General features: G+C 47.5%; 1 protein-coding gene across 3 annotated transcripts in view; it reads right to left on the bottom strand.

The window, feature by feature from the left end:
- The window catches only part of SH3PXD2B (SH3 and PX domains 2B), a 127,105-nt gene that overhangs the window by 15,127 nt on the left and 90,837 nt on the right, over positions 1 to 21,141 (bottom strand). For 2 of the 3 annotated variants that reach the window (XM_065555900.1, XM_065555898.1), the window contains exons 6-8: positions 9,613 to 9,638; positions 8,835 to 8,870; positions 794 to 928 (exon numbers count right to left, since the gene is read on the bottom strand). In XM_065555900.1, the coding sequence (XP_065411972.1) occupies positions 794 to 928; positions 8,835 to 8,870; positions 9,613 to 9,638 (197 nt within the window). The remainder of the gene's footprint in view (positions 1 to 793; positions 929 to 8,834; positions 8,871 to 9,612; positions 9,639 to 21,141) is intronic. The other variant, XM_065555899.1, reaches the window with a different exon arrangement.

Below are 21,141 nucleotides of genomic sequence, written 5' to 3'. Positions count from 1 at the left end.
GCTAATACAATTAATCTTCTTGTGTTTGGGTTTCCAGAATGTTAAAATTCAAAGCAAAAGCTATTTTCAGATTTCTTTGTTAAATCCATGAAGTAATTTCTATTATATCTGTAAGCTAATTCTCTTTTTAAACAAATCCCCAAAACTGGGCCTAAACCACTCACATAGACCCTTCCAAGTAATTAAGTACGTGCTTCACTTGAAGCATGTGGGTTGTTCTGTTGACTTCAGTGGGGCTCCCCCTGTGCTGAAGTGCCTTGCTGGTTTCATTCTCCATTCCACCCCTGTCCTTTTCAGCTGAGGTCACCAACAAGGGGGCCAACTCTGGGGGTGATTTTTGTCATGTGGACACACGGGCCAAGATATCTGGAAACAGGAACCTAAAGCTAGGCTCTTAAATCCACAGTTGGGCTCCTAAATAAGTGGCTCAAATTTCAGATGTGCTGAGAACCCACAAGTCCAACAGAATCTGCTGGGTGCTCAGCACTGGATAACCTGGCCTATACCTTGACTAGGTCCACTAGGAACAGCCATTTCACACAGGCCCCCGACAGCCTTCAGATGGCAACACTAGCAGTCACTGCCAATGTGGGCAAGATGAGAGGACAGCCTTAGGAGACCCCTTGGAGGTGTCCAGAGGCCAGCTGGCTCAAGTTATTTTTATTTCCATGGCGACACTCTGGGGCTATCACCCACTGTGCTGGAGACCCTGCTCTGCCAGGGATGAGGTGGATTCAAAACCATTTTTTTAAGGCCACGTGTCTGGGTCCACAGACACTTGGGCTCTCCTTACCTGATTCATTCTTCTCAATGATATCCACCACCTGACCCACGCACAAGCTGATCTCAGAGCTCTCCTGCTTCTGGTAATCTGCCACCACCACATACTGCTCCAGGACCATAGGATCTACTGATGCCAAGTCACCGCCTACATGTGGGGAACAAAACACAATCTGTGCACCCAGTCACCAGTGGCTCATGACAGCACATATCAGCAACCTGCTCCATGGCTACTGCTGGCCTGCAAGAAGCTACAGGAGCAGGGCATCATTTGGACCCCAGCGTGAGAAAGGTGAATCAAACAGTCAGAGCGAAAAGGAGGAGAAAATGAGTGGCCAGGTGAGATCAGTGCAGCAAGGTGAGGCCTCTTAACCTGCTCCCCACCTCCTGCCTGCACTCCAGAGGTGCACAAGCATTCCCACCACCATAGATGCAAACAGTTGCCTGGTCTCCTCTGGTAGTGACGTCATTTCAGGAAAAAACAAGGGAGGCTCTAACTAGTGCATGGATTTTTGATGGACAGGAGAACTGGCTCCAATAAACTGAGAATCACCCTGAACCTCAACCCAAACTTTTTGGAAGTTGGGCAAAGCTTAAGAAAACAAAGTAACTTAAAAATCTGGTTATTTTCTCAATGCGGCTGCCCGTCCTGGTTCCAGGCAGAAATGCCAAAATACCCCAAGAGAGGCTGTTCTGATGGGGCGTCCCGTATAGTTCTGCACACCTACAGGCCAAGATTTTCAAAAGTGACTAATGATTCTGGAGGGCCAAGTTGAAACACCCCCTAAAAGGCTCAATTTTCAGAAAGTGCTGAGCATCTGCCTTCTGAAAATCAGGGCCCTTTACAGTGCCTCAGTTTGGTTACCCAAACTCACAACTGACTTTTAAAAGTCTTGACCTAGGGGTTTGGACATAGCAGCTTCACGAGCATCCACAGGACAAAACAGATCCTCTCTTTCCTTTGCCTTACTGCCTAACCCTATATATTTCAGAGACTGCCTCATGTCTCTCCCCATTAAAGTCCCTCCACAGATTCATTCTCCTGGTTTGCTTTTCACCACTAGTCTCCACCTCCAAGTCCTGCCCTCTGCCTGAAGTAGATTCTTATTTAAAATACACACAAATAACCAAAGACAATGCAAGGAAGGCAACTCACTGACAGAGAAAAAGAAAGGGGGAAAGTATTCCCCCACCTCTATGTCTCACTCTGCCCATTCCCACCCAACTCCTTTCCCATTGGCTCCCCTTGTGATGTCATGAGTGAGTAGCTGTCTCATTTAGGGCCTGATCTAGTCAGCCTTCTATGCACATAACTGCCAAAGGACTCACTCATTGAAGGCTTACAGGATCAGTCCTTTACATCAGAAACTTCATGGGCAGGGAGGGACTCTGTTGTCTTGTACGTTTGTAAAACACCATGCACTTCTGTGGTTCAAATGAAAATCAACCTGGGGCTTAGTGCCTTTCAACTCTCCATGCTGGACAGGGAAAACGCAGCCAAATGCGATTGGTATGTGTAGGGAGCTTAAGGCCTGCAGGAGAGTTTGCACTATGCCCTGCACATTGTTAGCCAGTATAACTTGCACACCCTGCGGCAGGGTCTCTGCTGCTGTCCTTCATGGCCTTTGGCCAAAGTAAAATATGTGGAGTTATTTCCTGCGTTAACGACATCTGGCACAACAGGAGCTCTGAGCTTGCACTTCTGGAGGATGAAGCTTAAACAAACAGGGATTTTTAAAAAACCTAAGAATTCAGCTGGCCTTGCAGTTTAACATGTGCCTGCTTGCTCATGTTCCAAAGCATCTTCCTGCTCTGCTGGACATGGGACAAGTACAGACAGGATAGAGAGAGAGCCCAATGCTCACTATGGTAAGAAGAGTCCTGCCAGCTATAGAATGGAATATTAACACAAGTTACAACCAAAAGAACTAAAACCAAAATCCATCATGCCCACTCCCTGCAGAAAGACAAAGGCAGAAAAGTTTTGGTCTTGCTCAGAATATTCTCAGCCTCTAGGGGGCAGTATAAACTAAGATGCGTTGAGTCTGTCCAGCAGATGGAGGCTGGAATGCATCATGTGGGGGGAAAAAATGTAACTAGAATTGGCGAGAGAGTGCAAAGCTATATTGATTTTTTAAACACTTTTCATTTATTAAAATGCTCTGGATACAGATCCACTGCCATTGCTTGGTATTTATTACCAGTGCAGCTCTCCTTCTGTGGAACGTGGGTATGGTGCAAATCAGCTGCATTTTGGAAATGGAGTTCTACTAACCCAGTTTGTCCTTATATATCATAAAATTCTACCCACATAAATGACACAGCTGTTTGCCTATATGTTATCTGAGTGGAGACAGTTCTAATGAGTAAGACATTGTGGTCGAGAGAACTGAAAAAAAGGAGCCAAGCTAGGAGTTCCTGAATGCTATTCCTGGTTCTGCCAGAGACTCATTTTGCAGCCTCAGGCAAATAATTTAACCTCTCTGTGTCTCAGCTTCCCCACCTGTAAGATAATACTTCCTATCTCTCCGGGATATGGTGAGGATTAATTAATATTTGCCAAGTGCTCTGGAAATGGAACTGTGCGACGTAAGTGTTGTTTATTATAGCTGGAGTGTTGCTAAAAGCAAGGGTCTTGTCATAGAATTTAGATCGAGCCTGCTGACGGGTTTTGCATATATTCCAGCTATTGTCCTCAAGTCTCAGATGAAAGATCCCTCCAGAGGCATACATCCTAGCCGCTTATTACCTCAGTAGAGTGGCTATAACATTACAAGGAGATAGGATGACCATCTGCAAATCTCAGCAGGGTGTGTATCCCCGTGAGGAAAAGGAATTCTGTAAGAAGTGAACGTCATGATTAAGATGAAATGCCACAAAAATATTCAGGCTGCATATCAGGAAAAGGATCCTACTCCTGAGACCAGTTAGACTGGAATTACCTCCCAAGGGAAGTGACGGGAGACCCACCACTTGAGAAGTTTAAAACCGAACACAATAAACAGCCTGGAGAATACCCTCCAGGGAGAACATACTGTAGGGAACAATCCTGCGATAGCCAAAGCTGGAGGGCAAAGGTGGAGATGGCAGAGACCTATTAGGTCTAATCTATCCCAAATTTTTGGGAGGCTATGATCACTAGGCAAGCAACTCCTCAGTGCCAGGTTCTTAACATGTAAAGCCTGCTCTGGGAAGCCACCGCTATAACAGAAGTTTAAATGGAAGATGTATTTTTAGGACAGTCCTATTCGAAGGCACAAAAGGCAATTTTCCATGTGTCATACTATAAACAGCTATCTGCAGCGTTCCAGGTGAGCAGGGCAGTGCAGAGGTTCAGTTACGGTTAATTAGAGCTTCCACCATGACAAAAATGGGAGCCAGTCGCCAGGGTGAGTTAAAAATAACCCTCCAAAGTGAACTGAGTGTGCTTTGAGTTCTGGACCCATGTCCTTTCCTGCTCTTATTGCTCCTTTGAAGGGTTCCTGCTTTAAACTGAACAGAGGATTTACCTAGCCAATGAGGACAGGCACACAGGAGAGGGAAGAACACTGCTTCCCCAGACATAATTACATCCGTTGTTCTGGGGCTATTTGCAGCTTCAACAGGCAATTCTGGCACCTGTACCGTACCTATTAAACCAGCAACAGAAAGCAGTAAACAGCTACTGGCGGAAGAGGTAGGAGTTAATTCCAGCAGCTCCTTCTCTTGGGGTAATTATCCACAACCACAAAAATACAATGTTGAGTTAACAATAAAACGGCCTATTCATGACTAAGCTTGGGTCTCAGAAATAACCATGCAGTAGATCTATGGTTTAAGACGGGGAAGCAGTACCCAGAGGTGTGTGCCTGGGGAGAAAGTTTAAGGTAAATTCTTTGAAAAAGAACTGTGGGCCAAATAATTGTAACAAGGAATGAAGAGACCTTCCGAGTGCTGCATGAACAGCCTCCAATGCACCTACTGCCACAAGCATGTGGTCCAGTAAGGGGGTGCACACTGGATCAACAGGCCCTGATCCAGAGCTCAATGAAGTCTTTGGATCAGGCTTGTGGTGCTCACGTTTAAAGATAAGCCAAGAGACTGAGTTCTAAGGGAGATAAGTACAGCTCCTCTCGTCTGGGCCAGGCAGAAGCTGCCTCTTGTAAGGCACTGCCTGTTGTCTTCACCTAGCTCAAGTCCCAGCTATGTTCTGCTTAGGATGTAAACACACGGCAAGCCAGCTACCAGCCTAGGGACTGCTAAATGGGTAGGTTCACTCCAGTGACAGGCCACCAATAACCAGACACAGCACCATTTACCGTAAAAGTGACAGTCAACCTCAAAAGCTGTGGTGGTTCAGTTCAGCTGGAAGTTTGGACATTTACCCAAATCACTGAGGCTTGCTAATACAGGCAGGAAGTTTAATGAGAACAGGCTTGCTAGAGAGATTTCCAGCCCATGCCCATTATGGCCCTGAGATGTCATAACTGAGAACAGAACTTATCTCATGGTGTTTTGATACTTCCATTTCCAAATGGAAACAGGAAACAAAAAAGGCAAAATAGGCATTTTTGCTAGACCCTTTCGCCTGCTCCCCTGCAAAAAACCTTTGGCTTCACTTTGTGCAAATGTTATTTCATCAGTTCCACTAGTTCTCTGGCCTGTGTTATGCAGGTTAGACTAGATGGTCACAGAGGTCCCTTCTAACTTTAAATATCTCTGAGTCTATGAATGTCATGGTTATTGCAGTGGTGATTTCTTTCTGCTGTTATGCAGAGAACATGCTGAAGGGCAAGCCCCTCTTTGCTGCCCCTCTTGTTTGTTCAGCAACTTCATCAGGGCTGGAAATGAGAAAAAAAAAATCACATGGAATTGCCATTTATCAATAGTCTTGAAAGGTCTCCACTGTGGACATGCCAGGGCTTGGCTTGTTTTCCTTCTGCCGTCCTTTGTCTGTCTTGCCTATTGAGATGGAAGCTCTTCAGGCAGGGACTGTCTCTTCCTCTGTTTGTACAGCGCCTAGCACAATGGTGCCCTGATCTTGGTTGGGATCTCTAGGCAGTATCGTAATACAACAACATGTAGTACAATTAAAGAGACATGACCAGGTTAAGAATAATTTAAAAATAAAACCAACTTCCAAATGTCCTTATCTACGTTACTAGCCCTTTGAGAATCTGCTAAACGAGTTCCACCATATTTTGTGTGTGTGTGTATTATATATATAAAATATATATATATAAAATGTCAATTTCACTTTCGGATTCTCAAGCACTAGCCCAATGCTGCAGTGTATGGGTTGTACACACCTTACAGGTGAATGTGTATTTACTTAAAGATTTTCTATTGGAAGCTTTAAAAAAATAGTGTTGGGGGAAGGGGTTTGTAAAACAGTTTAAACACAAACAAATTGGTGACAAAATCAGACTTCGGAGTCCTCCTGTGCCCCCCATCATCTAGCCTGACCTCCTGAAGCACACAGGCCGGCCATCAAACAGATTTTCAAAGGGGCTATAATGTACAGTGCCCAACTCTCATTGACTTTTAATGGGAATTGAGCAACTCACTCCTTTCATTCACCAAATAGGGTTATGGGGATTTAGCACATTACCACTGGCCATTTAACAGCACATTTGTTTATATCCATGAAAATCCAGTGTATAAACATGGATTGTTCCTGCCACGGGCCCTGGAGTGATTGTTCTTCTTAACGTTACCTTAAAGGGCAGCTGACACCTCTTGACTATCCTCAGAGAAATATGCAATTGGAAAACAATTCTATCCCTGAGAATTTGTTACCAGCAGCTTGTTGTTAGTTCCTTAGGGACAATGGGCATTAAAGCAACACCTTTGTTTCTTGCTGTGTGTGGAGTCAGGATCAGCATAGGAAAGGGATAAGCAGGAAGAGCTAATGGACCTGAGGAGCAAAGATCTTTAAAGTAATGATCCCTTAATACAGAGACAAGGGAAGGGCCCATCCCCTGCTAGAAGACGTAAGGTATCAAAATGGTCTCTGAAAAGAATCTTGCCAGGAGGCATCCCCAGGCCTAAAAGTTACATTTACACAAGCATCTTTCCCCTGCTTGTTACAGTACATTATCTAGGAGCCCTCAGGCCTTCAGGACGGGAATGGAATTATGTCTGCATGGGTGCAGTCAGAGTTCTCCTGCTGTATCAGAGTTTGGCTGTGATCCAGCAGGTGCCACAACAAACACCAATAGTTTCCCCTCCTGGTGCACAGCAAGTGTAATTCAAGAGGTTAATGATGACTATAAAATCACTGCCTCTCTAATCCTTGCACCATAATGGCATTGCCTATAAACCTGCCCTGCTGGTGGGTTGGCAGCAGCAGGTGGAGCAAATCTGCTCATGCAGCTAACTGAAAAGCCTTTGGCAGCTCGGACAGAAATGGACTCTAAGGGGGCTGCTGTGACTCTGCCCTCAGGAAATATTCAACCACAGAAAAACTCCCCTGCACTCCCAGCCCCAACTCCAGATATTGTCCTCGACTCTCACTGGGTCCGTGGGACTACGGGCATGTCTACAAAGCAGCTGGAGGTGTAATTTCCAGCTTGGGTTGATGTACACACACTAGCTTTGAGTGAGCAAATGTGCTAAAATTAGCAGCGTAGCCATGGCAGTGTGGGTGGTGGCTCAGGCTAGCCACCTGAGTCCTGTGGACCGGATTGTACTTGGCGGCTAGCCCACTGCCACCGTGGCTATGCTGCTATTTTTAGCACACACTCTCAGTCAAAGCTACCCGAGACCAAAAGGTTCCCCCTGCCCGGTCTGGGTGGGTTGGGGTGAAATAACAATATATTGATTCCATACTGCATACAAATACCCTCCCCTCCCACATTTAGCTGCCAGCTGCTCTCACTCAGTCCTATAAAAGGACTTTGTGAGACTGAGTTTTATCTCAGCTTTAGCAAAAGAGCAAACCACAGTTTCAGCCTACACTTGTCCCCAACCACACCTGGGCATGTTCTGCGCTCTCTCACCTACCACTCAAAGGACCACCTAAGCTTACACCACAACCTTATGCTTCCGCCATCTAATCTCCGCACAGACTTTGCTCATATCCCATTGTTTTTCCACAGGAGAATCAGCCAAGGCCTGACACTAAAGAGCAGTGAAAGGCTCCTGCAGTTGGCACCTGCGAGTTGTATAAGCCATGCTGTAGGGTCCAGTTTTAGACAGCTGCACCTAGTGGCAGAGAGAGTCAGAGAAAAGAGAAACCACCATCTATAGTGTTCTGCTATGTAGCTAAAATCCTAGTAAGCAATGTACCAAATAACAGCAAGGGCATGACGTACCCCAAGAACAAAGAAAACCCTGTGTTCTCAGGGGGCCACTGTTCTCTCTGCCATCACATGGTAGGGCAATATTTGACTGGAGAGTTCTTAATAGTCCTCCAGAAGCTTTGTTCAGACCAACTGATGCTGGGAACTTTTCGAAAAGGCACAAGCTATAGGTGTACCAAAAGGCAGAAAAGGAGGATAAAGGAATGATAGACATCAGCACCAAAGCCCAGAATCAATGGTAGGTACCTGATGAGAAAGACACCATGAAGTCTTGTGTTGGAGGGACACCCTTCAGAGCCAATGAGAACAGAGAAGATGGAGCTAAGACTTTGCGTGTGTGTACACAGCTCTGTCAACACATCCAATATATCACACGCCCGGGCCAATTCTCCAGGAACAGGGATTGACTGGCACCTGCAGCTCCACATTTCCAGCCCAAAACAAAGTTTCTGTCCTCTGGCTGAAGACCTTTAGGATAGTCCCTCCAATCTGCACAGACTATACTGAGCTGCTCAGATCTAGTAGTCAGGGCTCAACAGGAGACTGTTGTACAGGCCTTTCCATCCTGAGTGGACAGTCACAAAACCCAGTGCATGTTCTTTTCCCAGCCCCTCATCAATCCCTCAAGTCAACCAGCAACAAAACAGAGCTGTGGGGTGTGAGATAGCTTCTTGCAAGGGGCCCCTGATTTTCCCACACAGAAACAGCCGGTGTCGCCCAGCGGAAAGGCAAAGCAAGAGCAAGGCCCAAGCAGGGAGTGGCTGTTACTACCTCTCTGAAGGAAAGAAGCCGTTCTCTGGATAAACCCTAATGAAGGAACAAAATGGTGGAGAAAGAAAGCATGAGGGAAGGGGGAAATAAACATGGAGGTGAAGGTGATGGTGGGAATGGTTAGCTCAACAACAAACAATCCTGTAGCCCTGAATAGGTGGAGAGCAATATGCTCCAGCTATTCCCCTTCTGCCCTTCCAAATGCGCCACCACATCCCTATGCTGAGGTCTGCAAGGGGGAAATGGAAGAGGGTTGTTCCACTGTCCCCATGCCACCAGGATTCCCTCTGCCCCTTATATGTACTACACTCTAGAAGGGCAAGGGAAGTCCATTATCTTTGGAGGCCCCTATATACCTGCAGGGACACCATACAGGAGACAGAGAAGAGCCTAGAATTGGAGCTCACAACGGTTTGCAATGAAACACATTGATGGGCTGCTGGGAAATCAGCCTCCTGTTCACATTCATCCCTTGCTCAATCTCTCCCACCAGCATCTAGGGTGAAGCAGTAACCAAGTTAGGGAGCAGAAGAAGGAAAAGATCCAAGCAGAGAGGCTCACTCCACTTCTGTGACTCCAGATGGAGCTCCTAAAATGATGACCGCCAACCTCTCTCCCACCACTTATTGGTGCTGCAGCTGATCAATTGATGTGTACAAGCTGGTGTTATGGACTCTTCCCCCCACCCTCCAAAACTTGTGCTGCCTGCACAGGTTACAATGGCAGCAAGACAAAAGGCAGGAGATGCTGAAATTAAAGAAGAAAAAATTGTCCTTACCAGACTTCTTCTTTCCAATGGGTTCCCTGAAAAGGAGAGAAAAGGGGAAGATCAGCAAAGAAAGGGGATACACTGAACCATCTAACTTTGAGACAGCACATATTAGTGTGGTTTAGTGGTTAGAGCAGAGGCCTCGAGACAGGGCCCCGGGTTCTATTCCTGGCTTTGCCACTGACTCACCATGTGACCAGTTGTTTTTCCGATGGAGGAGTCCCAGCATGATCAGCTTTTCAAATAGTTGTTTCTCCCACTGATGTGTATTCCTTTCCGGGACTCTTTTTACACAGTGAAGTTCAGTTCTTGAAAGGTTCCCCACTTGCCCTCCCCTAGCTGCCTGGCCTGGGAGCCACAGTTCTGACATGGTAGCTTGGAGAAACAGGACAGGAACTAGTTTTGGTCTAACCAAGACATTTCCAGCAGTGGGGCCCCAACTTGTATGCTAGCAGTGATCCAATGTGATTTTAACACAAACATAGGCTCCTGCTGAACATGAACACTACTCTGAAGACATCTGGAGATTCACAGATTCTAAGGGCAGAAAGAACCATTGTAATCAGTGACCTCCTGTGTAACACAGGCCATAGAACTTCCCCCAAATAACTCCTAGAGCAGATCTTTTAGAAAACATCCAATCGTGATTTAAAAATTGCCAGTGACAGAGAATCCACCACAGCTCTTGGCAAGTTGTTCCAACAGTTAATTATTCTTACTGTTAAAAACGTACACCTTATTTCTAGTCTGAATTTGACTAACTTCAACTTTCAGCCATTGGATCATGTTATACTGTACCTTTCTCTGCTAAACTGAAGAACCCATTATTAAATATTTGTTCCACAGGTAGGTACTTCTAGATCAGGGGTCGGCAACCTTTCAGAAGTGGTGTGCCGAGTCTTCACTTATTCACTTTAACTTAAGATTTTGCATGCCAGTAATACATTTTAACATTTTTTAGAAGGTCTCTCTCTATAAGTCTATATTATATAACTAAACTATTGTTGTATGTAAAGTAAACAAGGTTTTCAAAATGTTTAAGAAGCTTAATTTAAAATTAAATTAAAATGCTGATCTTACGCCGCCGGCCCACTCAGCCCGCTGCCGGCCTGGGGTTCCATTCACCTAGTTCGGCAGCGGGCTGAGCGGGGCCTGTGGGACCCCGGCTGGCAAGGGGCCGGCAGCCGGAACCCCAGACCGGGGGTGCAGGTGGGAATGTGGGGGGTGGGTGCAGGAGCTCCCGTTTGGTGCTCAGGGTGGGGGTGGGGATGTGTGGGGGGTGCAAGAGTCAGGGCGGGGGGGGCTGGGTGTGTGTGTGGGGGTGCAGGAGTCAGAATGGGGGCTGGAGGTGTGTGAGGGAGTGCAGGGGTCAGGGCAGAGGGCTGGGTGTGTGGGGGGGTTCAGGGGTCAGGGCAGAGGGCTGGGTGTGTGTGGGGGGTTCAGGGGTCAGGGCAGGGACCCCAGACCAGGGGTGCAGGTAGGAATGGGGGGGGTGCAGGAGCTCCTGTTGGTGCTCAGGGTGGGGGTGGGGATGTGCAAGGGTCAGGGCATGAGGTGTGTGGGGGGGGCTGGATATGTGTGGAGGGTGCAGGAGTCAGAGCGGGGGCTGGAGGTGTGTGCAGGGATACAGGGGTCAGGGCAGAGGGCTGGGGTGCTCGGCTCGTGGGGGTGCTCACGGCAGGGGGCTGGAGGGGATATACCTTGTTCCCACCCCTTTCCCCAGGGCCCCGTCCCCACCTCTTCTCTGCTTCCTCCCCGGAGCAGCGAGCACGCTGCAGCTCAGCTCCACTCTGCTCCCCCTCCCCCTCGCAAGGGCGATCAGCTGATCAGCGGCAAGGAGAGGGAGGGGGAGGGGCAGGAAAGCACCACGCTGAGGGAAGAAGCGGGGGAGAGGGGAGCTTGGCTGCCGGCATGACCAAGCTTCTGCCTCCTGCCCCCGCAGGAGAAATCGGTGGGCGAGGGGGGGGGGGTAGGACCCCGGCAGGCAGCAGTGTGCCATCAAAAATTGGCTCGCGTGCTGTCTTTGGCATGCGTGCCGCAGGTTGCCAACCCTGTTCTAGATCATAATCCAATCACCCGTAACCATCTCTTTCTTAAACTAAATACACCTCTACCCCGATCTAACGCGACCCGATATAACATGAATTCGGACATAACGTGGTAAAGCAGTGCTCCGGGGGGGCGGGGTTGCGCACTCCGGCGGATCAAAGCAAGTTCGAAATAACGCGGTTTCACCTATAACGCAGTAAGATTTTTTGGCTCCCGAGGACAGCGTTATACTGGGGTAGAGGTGTAGATTGAGCACCTTGAGCCTATCACCATAAGGCAGGTTTTCTAATCCTTTAATCATTCACATGGCTCTTATCCGAACTGTCTCCAAATTATAAACATCCTACTTGAATGGGGTGGGGCGCCAGAAGTAGGCACAGTATTCCAGCAGTGGTCACACCAGATCCAAATGCAGGGGTAAAATAACCTCTCCACTCCAACATGAGATTCTCCCATTCATGCATCCTAGGAATGGCATTAGCCCTTTTGGCCACAGCATTGCATTGGGAACTCAGGTTCAGTTGATTATCCAGCATGAGCCCCCAAATCTTTTTTAGAATCACTGCTCCCCAAGACAAAGCCCCCCCATCCTGTAATTATGGCCTACGTTCCTTGATCCTAGATATATACATTTACATTTAGCCATATTAAAATACATATTGCTTGCTTGTGCCCAGTTTACCAAATAATCCAGATCAATCTGAATCAGTGACCTGTCCTCTTCATTGTTTACCACTGCCCCAATTTGTGCGTCATCTGCAAACTCTGTCAACTTTATCAGTGATGACTTTATGTTTTCTTCCAGGTCACTGATAAAAATGTTAAATTGTGTAAGGCCAAGAACAGATCCAGGCAGGACCCCACTAGAAACACATTGGCAAGATGATTGTTCTGCATTTACAATTATATTTTGAGACCTTTTTAATCCACTTAATATGTGCCATATTAATTTTATCTCATTCCATTTTTTTATATCAAAATGTTATGCGGTACCAAATGAAACACCTTACAGAAATCTAAATATATTCCATCAACACTATTATCTTTATCAAACAAATTTGTAATCTCATTTAAAAAATCAAGTTAGTTTGATAGAATCTATATTCCATAAACCCATATTGATTGGCATTAATTATATTACCTTCCTTTAATTCTTTATTAATCAGGTCCTGAATCAGCCGCTCCATTATCTTGCCTGGGATCGATGTCAGCATGACAGGCCTATCTATAATTACGCAGGTCACCCCATTAAATATTGGCACAACACTAGCTTTCTTCCAGTCTTTTGGAACTACCCCAGTGTTCCACGACTTATTGAAAATCAACATTAATGGTCCAGAGAGTTTCTCTGCCAACTTCAAGCTCTTGGGTGCAAGTTATCTGGACCTACTGATTTAAAAATCTCTAACTCTAGTAGCTCTGTTTAACATCCTCCCGAGATACCAGTGGAATGGAAAGAGTGTTATCATCATATGATCATATGATGAAACTACATCATCTGTTGTTTTTTCCCAAATACAGAACAGAAATATTTATATCCCTGCTGGAGAGGGAGAATTGCAATTTCTCAGGGTGTTGAGATTCCCTCAGGGACAAGAGACAGTGGTTGCCCAGTGTATTGGGGGAGGTCAGATTCTTGAACGCCAAACCCAAACACCTTGCTAGATACTACTGTGGGAAGGAGGGGATGTACATCAGGGTTTTGGGAGCAGATGGTCAGAGCAGGAGAGCATTTCACAAGGGGTGCAAGAGGGTTTGGTGGGTAGGGGGTGGAAATAAGGTAGCAAGAGGGCTTGTCCTGGAGTTGGGGAAGGTATTGGCAGCATGGGGGGGGGAGGGGGGAGGAAGGGGAGAGGGTAACCACATATCCCCTGGCCTTCCAGTTCTACTTTCACCATTTTCACTTTACTAAGGATCTTAGAGTCCAGCTAACTCAGCCGTGGGGCCCATACACAACTCCCCTGTGAGTACAATAACGTCAGCTCTGTGGGGACAGAGACTGTTTTACATCACTTAGCACAATGGAACCCTGATCTCCCACTGGGGCCTCTAGACACTACTGGAATATGAATTAATAATAATCAACCTACCATTTGGCCACCCCTCTTCCCAATCCACAAGTGAATCCTAGCCCGTCTGGATGAAGGAGCGCATATGATGCATCACTCCTTCTATCCTAAAGCAGGAGTAAGACATGTACGCACTTGCTTCCAAGGATGACAACATCCACAGGGCCAACCTTGCAATACAGGGGACCTTCCCCAGGCTTGCAGTTTCCTGACCACTGTTGGAAGGTGAGATTCAGCAGGCCCAAAAGTTGCTGAGACTGCATGAGAGGCTGAGGCCCCAGAAGCATAGGGCCGCCAAACAGTCATTTCTTTTGCTTGTGAAGTCCATGAGCAAAATAAGCTCCCCTCCCCACTTGGTCTAAGGCCAAATGACGAGGCAGCTCCAGGATCAGTAAGATAGGGAGCCAGGACAGAGCTCTGCTGAGTTTTCTATCAAACTTATCAGCATTTTAAGAACTTAATTATTGCAAATGTAAAATTTTATTCCCTGAAGCGCTGGGGTGATTCCGGGACTCAGTCTGCTGCCTTCAGAGACCAGCCTTTCATCCTGTCAACATGTGTTTCCAATCTGCTGAGTGAACGCAGAGCCCACGTCACAGCTCGAGAGGTACCCGCCAAGGAACTCTCCCTGACCCTGCCCTCCACTTGGCCTAGCCTGTCCCAGCTCTAAAGGGAAGCAGGTAATCAGGGGATGAGGGGGGCTGTGGAAACCACCCTCAGCCAAACCACTAAGCACCAAATGGAAACTTCTACGTTTTAACCCTTCCTAGGCCAGGCTCTGATACACCTCCCGATTTCATCTTCTCAGGGGCTGTGTGTATACCTCCCGCTCCCAAATAAAGAGGGTGGCACGAGAGTCACAGGACAGTTGGGATGTCTGGTCTCTTCAGGTGCAAACGTGGTCTAAAGTCACAACACAAAGGGAAAGGAGGAGCTTTGCTTCTACCTCACAGGGCATGGTTTGCCCTGTTTCTTTACTCTGTGGCTGATGTTCCTACCCTCCTCACCACTCCAGATCCACTTCCCCCGTTCTAGGCACATGCTGGTGGGGAGGGAACGCAGGGGGACCATATTTCCTTAGGCCAGTGCCCAAGGTGAGTACTCCTCCCCTTCTCACTGTTCCCACAACCACTCACCAGGAGCCTTGTTGCCCAGTCATCTCTCCCACCCCCCATGCTCAGACCATCCTGGATTAACCCTCTCTTTGGCCCTAGGCAGAGACTGAAGAGGTTGCCTTTCCGCTGACAAAATGTTACCCTCACTCTCTGGGGGTGGGACACCAGGCCCCAGGGATTAGAGACCCAGACAGGGCAACACAAAACCGATATTTCATCAACAATCGTCTTCAAATTCCATTCCCTCTCCTTCTTAACACCTGTCTGGATATGCTGCTGCTCCCTGCCCACCTCCAGCTTTTTATCTGCCATCTGTGCTGAGGAGCCGAATTACCCCCAGGCTTCTAGGCTTTGCAGACGGGGTCACTGCTGGAAGGCAAAGCCAGGTGCACACCGGCAGCCTGCCTACCACCAGCTGCTACCTTCCTGCTCTGGAAGGAGCTCTGTTTGCTGGGGATGGAGCTGTGGGGAGAAGGGAGGGAGGCGAGGCCAGCATTGCATTGCTGAATGGATCTCAATGCATTTTTGCAGGAGGGTGATGCGCATTTCCTCTGATCAGACGGTGTTGGAAGGGGAGAGTTACTATCTTTTCCATCATCATCTGTTAAAAGTGTTACCCTAACTCCTCCTCCTCCATCTCATTCCACCGGCTGCTCTGTCTGGATGAGGAGAGCTCGGGAGGGCCCGGGGGGGGGGGGCACAGGGGGGAGAGAAGGGCTGCAATTTCACTTTGCTGCTGGGATGTGTTTGGCAGGAACACAAAGAGCAGCCGGTTTGAACACAAGCAGATCCCAACCCATCACCTCAGAGAGAACAAGAGCTCAGACAAGACAGGAAACAGCAATAAACTCCCAGCAGCCTGCAGTATCTCCCCTTCCCCCACTGACTGGGGAAAGCCAGGCGGAAGGAGCACACATACAGGCCTTCTAGAAAGCCAGAGATTCTTCTAATCAGTGAAAGGGGAAATGGGAAACTCGTTTAGTCACATCAGTAGAATGGTCATACAGCAGGGCTGACTCGACCCAGCAATCAAAACTGTCACACAGGTTCCCAGGAGCTCTTTAAATTGACGCACTGAGCCACAATAGCGAGGTGCGTGATTATGGGCTTTACTAATAATGTCTGCACTGCATGGGCATCCAGCCAGCACTGACTAAACTCCCAAAGTCCTCTCCCAAGATGGATTTTCTAGTTTCTTTGGTTGCTCCAAGGTCCTGATCAGGACAATATGGGTAGCTCTCGTCACTTACAGTTTTAAGTCAACAGGGATGCATTACTTGGGGTTGGGTGTTCTCTGTTCAGTCCACTTTGCTTCTCTCATCTAGAATATGCTGTGAACCAGAACACGCACCCTGGAATTGATGTGTTGCAAGTAGAGAACTATTCCCATACCTACCCCCAATTTTATTGGGGGGGGGGTGAGTGTTTCTGAAGCATCGTTCATTCCACTAGGAAAAAAAGTTCCTACAGAAAAATTGGAACTTTTTAAAAGGAATCATTTTGTAACACAAGTGCCATAAAACATCCACGAGGAAGTGGTTCGCTTGTTATCCTGTCCAACCATGTCTGGGGCTAACAGGGTTCTCACAACATAGTGCAGACAGGGCTCTTGGACATGCTGGTGCTCTAGCCTATGGAAGCTGGTGGTTAGAGCATGTCCTCAGAGGAAAGAACAGAATCCATGTCGACACTGGGTAAAAAAATCTGTGCTACAATCCTGCAAGCTACCCCCATTGTTAACCAGAGACGCTGCTAGCATGGTTCTGCTCCCACTGCAGATTTGGTCTAAACCAAACTCAAGTCCAGCTCCAAGAGGCTGCCCTGTTAGAAAAGGGATCACCCTATAGTTATTTCCAGTTCTTTAATTTCAGTGATGAGATCCCACTGTAGCATTCTGACTTTAGGGGTAGGAGTGAGGGATGTTGGCCTCTGTCCCATAAGGGACTTACCCCTACTGCCACGACTGCCATCTAGGGAGATCGCCTTTCATTGAAGTGTTGGAGATTGTAGTTTTGGAGTTGATTGTTCCAGGCCCTGCTCCTGCAGTACGCCCACTTACACCCCAGCACTGCTGTCTGTTTGCAGCAGAGTCCGTTCATTTCTCCAGCTACGACTTCTCTGGATACCAGGACATGTCTCAGATGCCCCTGAATAGATCCAACTGGCCAATGAGAGCCCTTAGCCAAACCAATATTAGTTACCACTTAATGGACTCTACCATATTGATAAGGATACAAGGGTACCAAGATGATCTCCTCCACAACACTGCACCCCACCTTGCAGGAGGGACCCCAGCATCCTTCACAAAGATCCAAGGACCACTCCCTTCCCACTCCTGTACCTACTGGGATCTGGCCTGAGACACTACACCCAACTTGCCCCCGAACGCCAGGTCAGGGCAGATAGGCAGGCCTTGTGTCTGAAGGTTGCAATACAGCCACTAGCATTTCCATGAGGGTGGACGAACACATGCAAAGCTATTGGGGGAAGAAAGAGCAGGAACATGCTGCCAGTAGAAACTAGCTACATGTTTGCCGCTGGGATTAAACGGGGAGGAGGAAAAGGTTTTGTTCCCTGTTCTACGTATGGAACGTTGTATCTGTGTAGAGTTCCCTTCTGCTGCTTTGGAGCGAGCTCAAACATTCTAGCTTTATCTCCTGACTGCTTCCAGCCCAGCAGCCTGAACCGGGACCTTTCGAGCACAACATATAAAATAAACTTTGTACATTCAGCTCACATCAGCCCTGACTCTTATTGTGGCCCCATTCTCCTGCTGGCTCTCCCACCTCTGATTTATTGGCACTACTTAGTGCCTGTACTCCCCGTCAGGCTGGCTGCAGGAAGCAATCACTTACTGCAGTTATCGTTCCAGCTTCCATCAGAGCATGCAGCGCCAGAGCTTCTGGATTAATAGAATAATGAAGGGTTGCTGAAGTCGCCACCAGGCATAACCTCGTTAGTGGAATACGCCTTCATCGTCTGGTCAGGCCACTGCTCATTACCATGCACCTTCCGTCCTGGGCTGCTGCAGGCAACACCCTCCAATTACAGCACTTTCCTCCTTCCAGAGCAGCAGCCCGAAGGGATTCTGTCTGCTATCTGCCTCTCAGAAACTTCAGACTGGCCATCTCCATGCTCTCTCACTACAGGCCTCCCTGCATTCAGGACGGGAAGAAGCCAATCGGTGCTAGTCAATCAGTCCCTCTCCATTAGCTTGTCTCCCCTCCGTACACCACACCAGCAATGAGCCCAACCCCATTAGCTGTTCTTCTGCAACACTCCATTCAAATGGATTCTATCAACCATAGACTGACTTGTAGGGAAGAGCAGGGGACATTTACCTGGGACCTGAGCTCGAGGGGTGCCAGTATTTAGGAAGGGAAGAAAGAAGTTAAAATATTTGTCCCAGGCTTTAAATGCCCTCAACAGCCCCACTGCCAGTAGAATTACCACCAGGGCTCTGGCTACACTACAGAGCTTGTAGCACTGCTAGTGCAGACGCTCTAAGCTGATGGGAGACAGCTCTCCCGTTGACTGAATTACTCCAGTCCCCGTGAGCAGCGGTAGCTATGTCGGCAGGAGAAGCTCTCCCATGGACGTCTACATCGGCGCTTAGCTCGATGCAACTTACGTTGCTCAGGGAGTGGCTTATTCACACCCCTGAGTGACATAAGAAGTGGTAGTGTGTACATAGGCTGTGATGCACATCCCCTTGTCAACACAATGGTGTCTGGGCCATTGCCTCCACACACTGATGAGAATTTACAAGGGTCTAAAAGGAATTTAGAGATTCAGAGATAATAAGACTTGCGGGAGGCAGGTTAACCTTGTTAAAGATGAGATGTTCCTAGTAATGCTAGGAGAGGTCTGGAGGGAAGGCAGCCCTACATATCAGGTGCACACAAACCTTAGTGAAATGCTCAGCATTTGCAATGTAGGATTTTTAATATAAGTGGGAGTTGGAATTTGATTGCCATTTACATTTCTGCTGCCTTTGGTGGCAAATCAGGGTAGGAGGCACTGGAGAGGCAGCTACCCTTAGCGGCTTTCAAGTTTCTCAGACCCTCGATGCAACAGGCACAGAAAAACCCCAGGCAAACAATGGGAACTGGAAATTCTAAAGGAGGCTTTGTATTAGTTATCATTTGCCTACAAGTTGATTATGTGGTGAAGCTAACAGAGCTGTAACCAGTGGAAAATCTTCAGAAGTTCTAAATGCTAGCACAAGTTGTCAAGAACTACTCCCAAGGAATCTCTGTATCCAGGGGCTAAGTTTCATGCACAGAGGGGATCAGTACTTGATATGAGCAAATGACTTTGAAGATCAGAATGGCCAACAGCCTGTGGCCAAAACAATTTGCACAGTGCTTTTCCTGAAGGATGTTGTTTGCTCAGCAACAGGGGAGGGATGCATATAAAGTAGGTTCATTAGATTTGAGGTTTCTCTGCTTGCCACCACATACCCACCCTGACACCACGTACGCAAGTCTGGGTGGTACATACAAACACATGGCACAGGCTGGAAAAGACAAATAACTTAGGCAAGGAACGAAAAGCAGAACTCAACTTGCCAGCCAGGCTCCTGATTCAGGGCTCTGGCAACTGGTGTCTGGAATTCTGGACATTCATTCCAGAAACAGAACAAGCATAGATTTGATCACATTATCAAAAAGATTCAGGTTCTACTTGCAGGTCCAGAGCACCTCTTCTCCTCAAAGACCCTACACAAAAGAGGGAGGAGCTCTGGCTGCAGATTAGATACAGATAATACTTCAAAAAATTTAGCAAGGCAAACTCCACTCCAGCCCTTATCTCACTTCTTAAAGGGACTAAGTCATTAAAGACTATTTAAAGAATGACCTATCTTGACCACTGCAGGCCCTGTTTTAAGAGCTGTGTTTTTTATTAACACACCATTAGTGCATTGGGAGAAAAAAACAGCCTTTTAATCCTCCACTTCAGAAGTCATGCTGAAGATAAGGTAGGTAAGATAATATCTTTTATTGGATCACCTTCTGTTGGTGGAAGAGCAACAAGCTTTCAAGCTTAACAGAGCTCTTTCACAGGTCTGGGGAAGGCAACCAGATTGTCTGTCTCAACTTGTATTTAGCCTGGACACTCTAGTAACCTTTCCCAGTCCTGAAGAAGAGCTGCGTGAAGCTCTAAAGTTTGTCCCTTTACCACCAACAGAAGTTGGTCCAATAAAGGAGATCAACTCACCTACCTTGTCTCTCTCAGAGCCTGGGACCAACCTGGCTACAACAACACTGCAAATATGTTGAAGAGAGACAGACAGACAGACATGGTGAAAGGGGGAAAATCCTCTTTATCTCCCAAAGATAACATTAGAGAGAAGGGGTGGAGGAAATGGATCACTTCTTGTCTATTAAGATTGACAGTGTCTCTTTAAGAGTGAAAGTCTCCCCTCATGAATATTACTGGGATATCCGAGCACCCAAGAGAACGGACTCTGACTACAGATGCCCCCTTGCTTGTTTATTAGATGTGGCCAGGAGACAGGAAGTTCCTCGAGAGAATGGATGGAAAGCTATCAGGGTGACTAATCTTTTCCCCTGATGCTTCCCCCTTGTACAGAGCAGGGGATTATTTTAACAATCACTTTGGGTATTTCTTCAATGTAGAGTTAACCAGGCTCCTGCATGTTGGAGCCTTGAGGTTCAGCTGGCGAGGATCATTAACAGCTGAATCCCTTAACTCACCAATGGCTTCTTGCCCAGGACTTTCCCAGCTTCACTATGGGAACTCTCTTATGCCACCAGAAAGCTCTTTCAAATGAGGAAAGACTAATCCCCCACGTACCCCCCATCACAGTTCTCATGGCGCATGTCGGGCACAAGAATCTAATGACTTGCCTCTTTCGAGGGCTGCAGTTTCAACAGGATTTTCATCCTAACAATTGAGAGAAAAACCCACTTCCCTATAATCCATGTGCTGCTAGGCCTGCAAAACATTTATTTTGTCATGGCACATGAGTTCCTTCTGTCCTGATTGGGTCTTCCTCCCAGCCCCAACCAATCCTGTGGGACCCAGAGCTACAGCCACTATTCCTTCACTCATTTCACAGGGCAGAATCGTATGTGAAATAAGTAGGTGGGTCTCAGTCCAGAGGTTCCAAGTACGGGATGGGCAATGGGGACTCAACTCCCTTCTCACCATTAGGAGTGGTCCCTCCATGGTATGGAAGGAGGCAGCTAGCACATTGGGGTAAAAACTCAATCGCTTCACCTCCTCCAAACTATTAGAGATGCACCAGGCTCCACTTCAGGCTTTGTCCCAGTGTCAAA

Source organism: Chrysemys picta, chromosome 8, assembly GCF_011386835.1.
Source record: "Chrysemys picta bellii isolate R12L10 chromosome 8, ASM1138683v2, whole genome shotgun sequence".
In the NCBI taxonomy this organism is placed as follows: domain Eukaryota; kingdom Metazoa; phylum Chordata; order Testudines; family Emydidae; genus Chrysemys; species Chrysemys picta.
The sequence above is the reverse complement of the archived record's forward strand: the minus strand, read 5'-3'. Positions and strand labels throughout refer to the sequence as shown.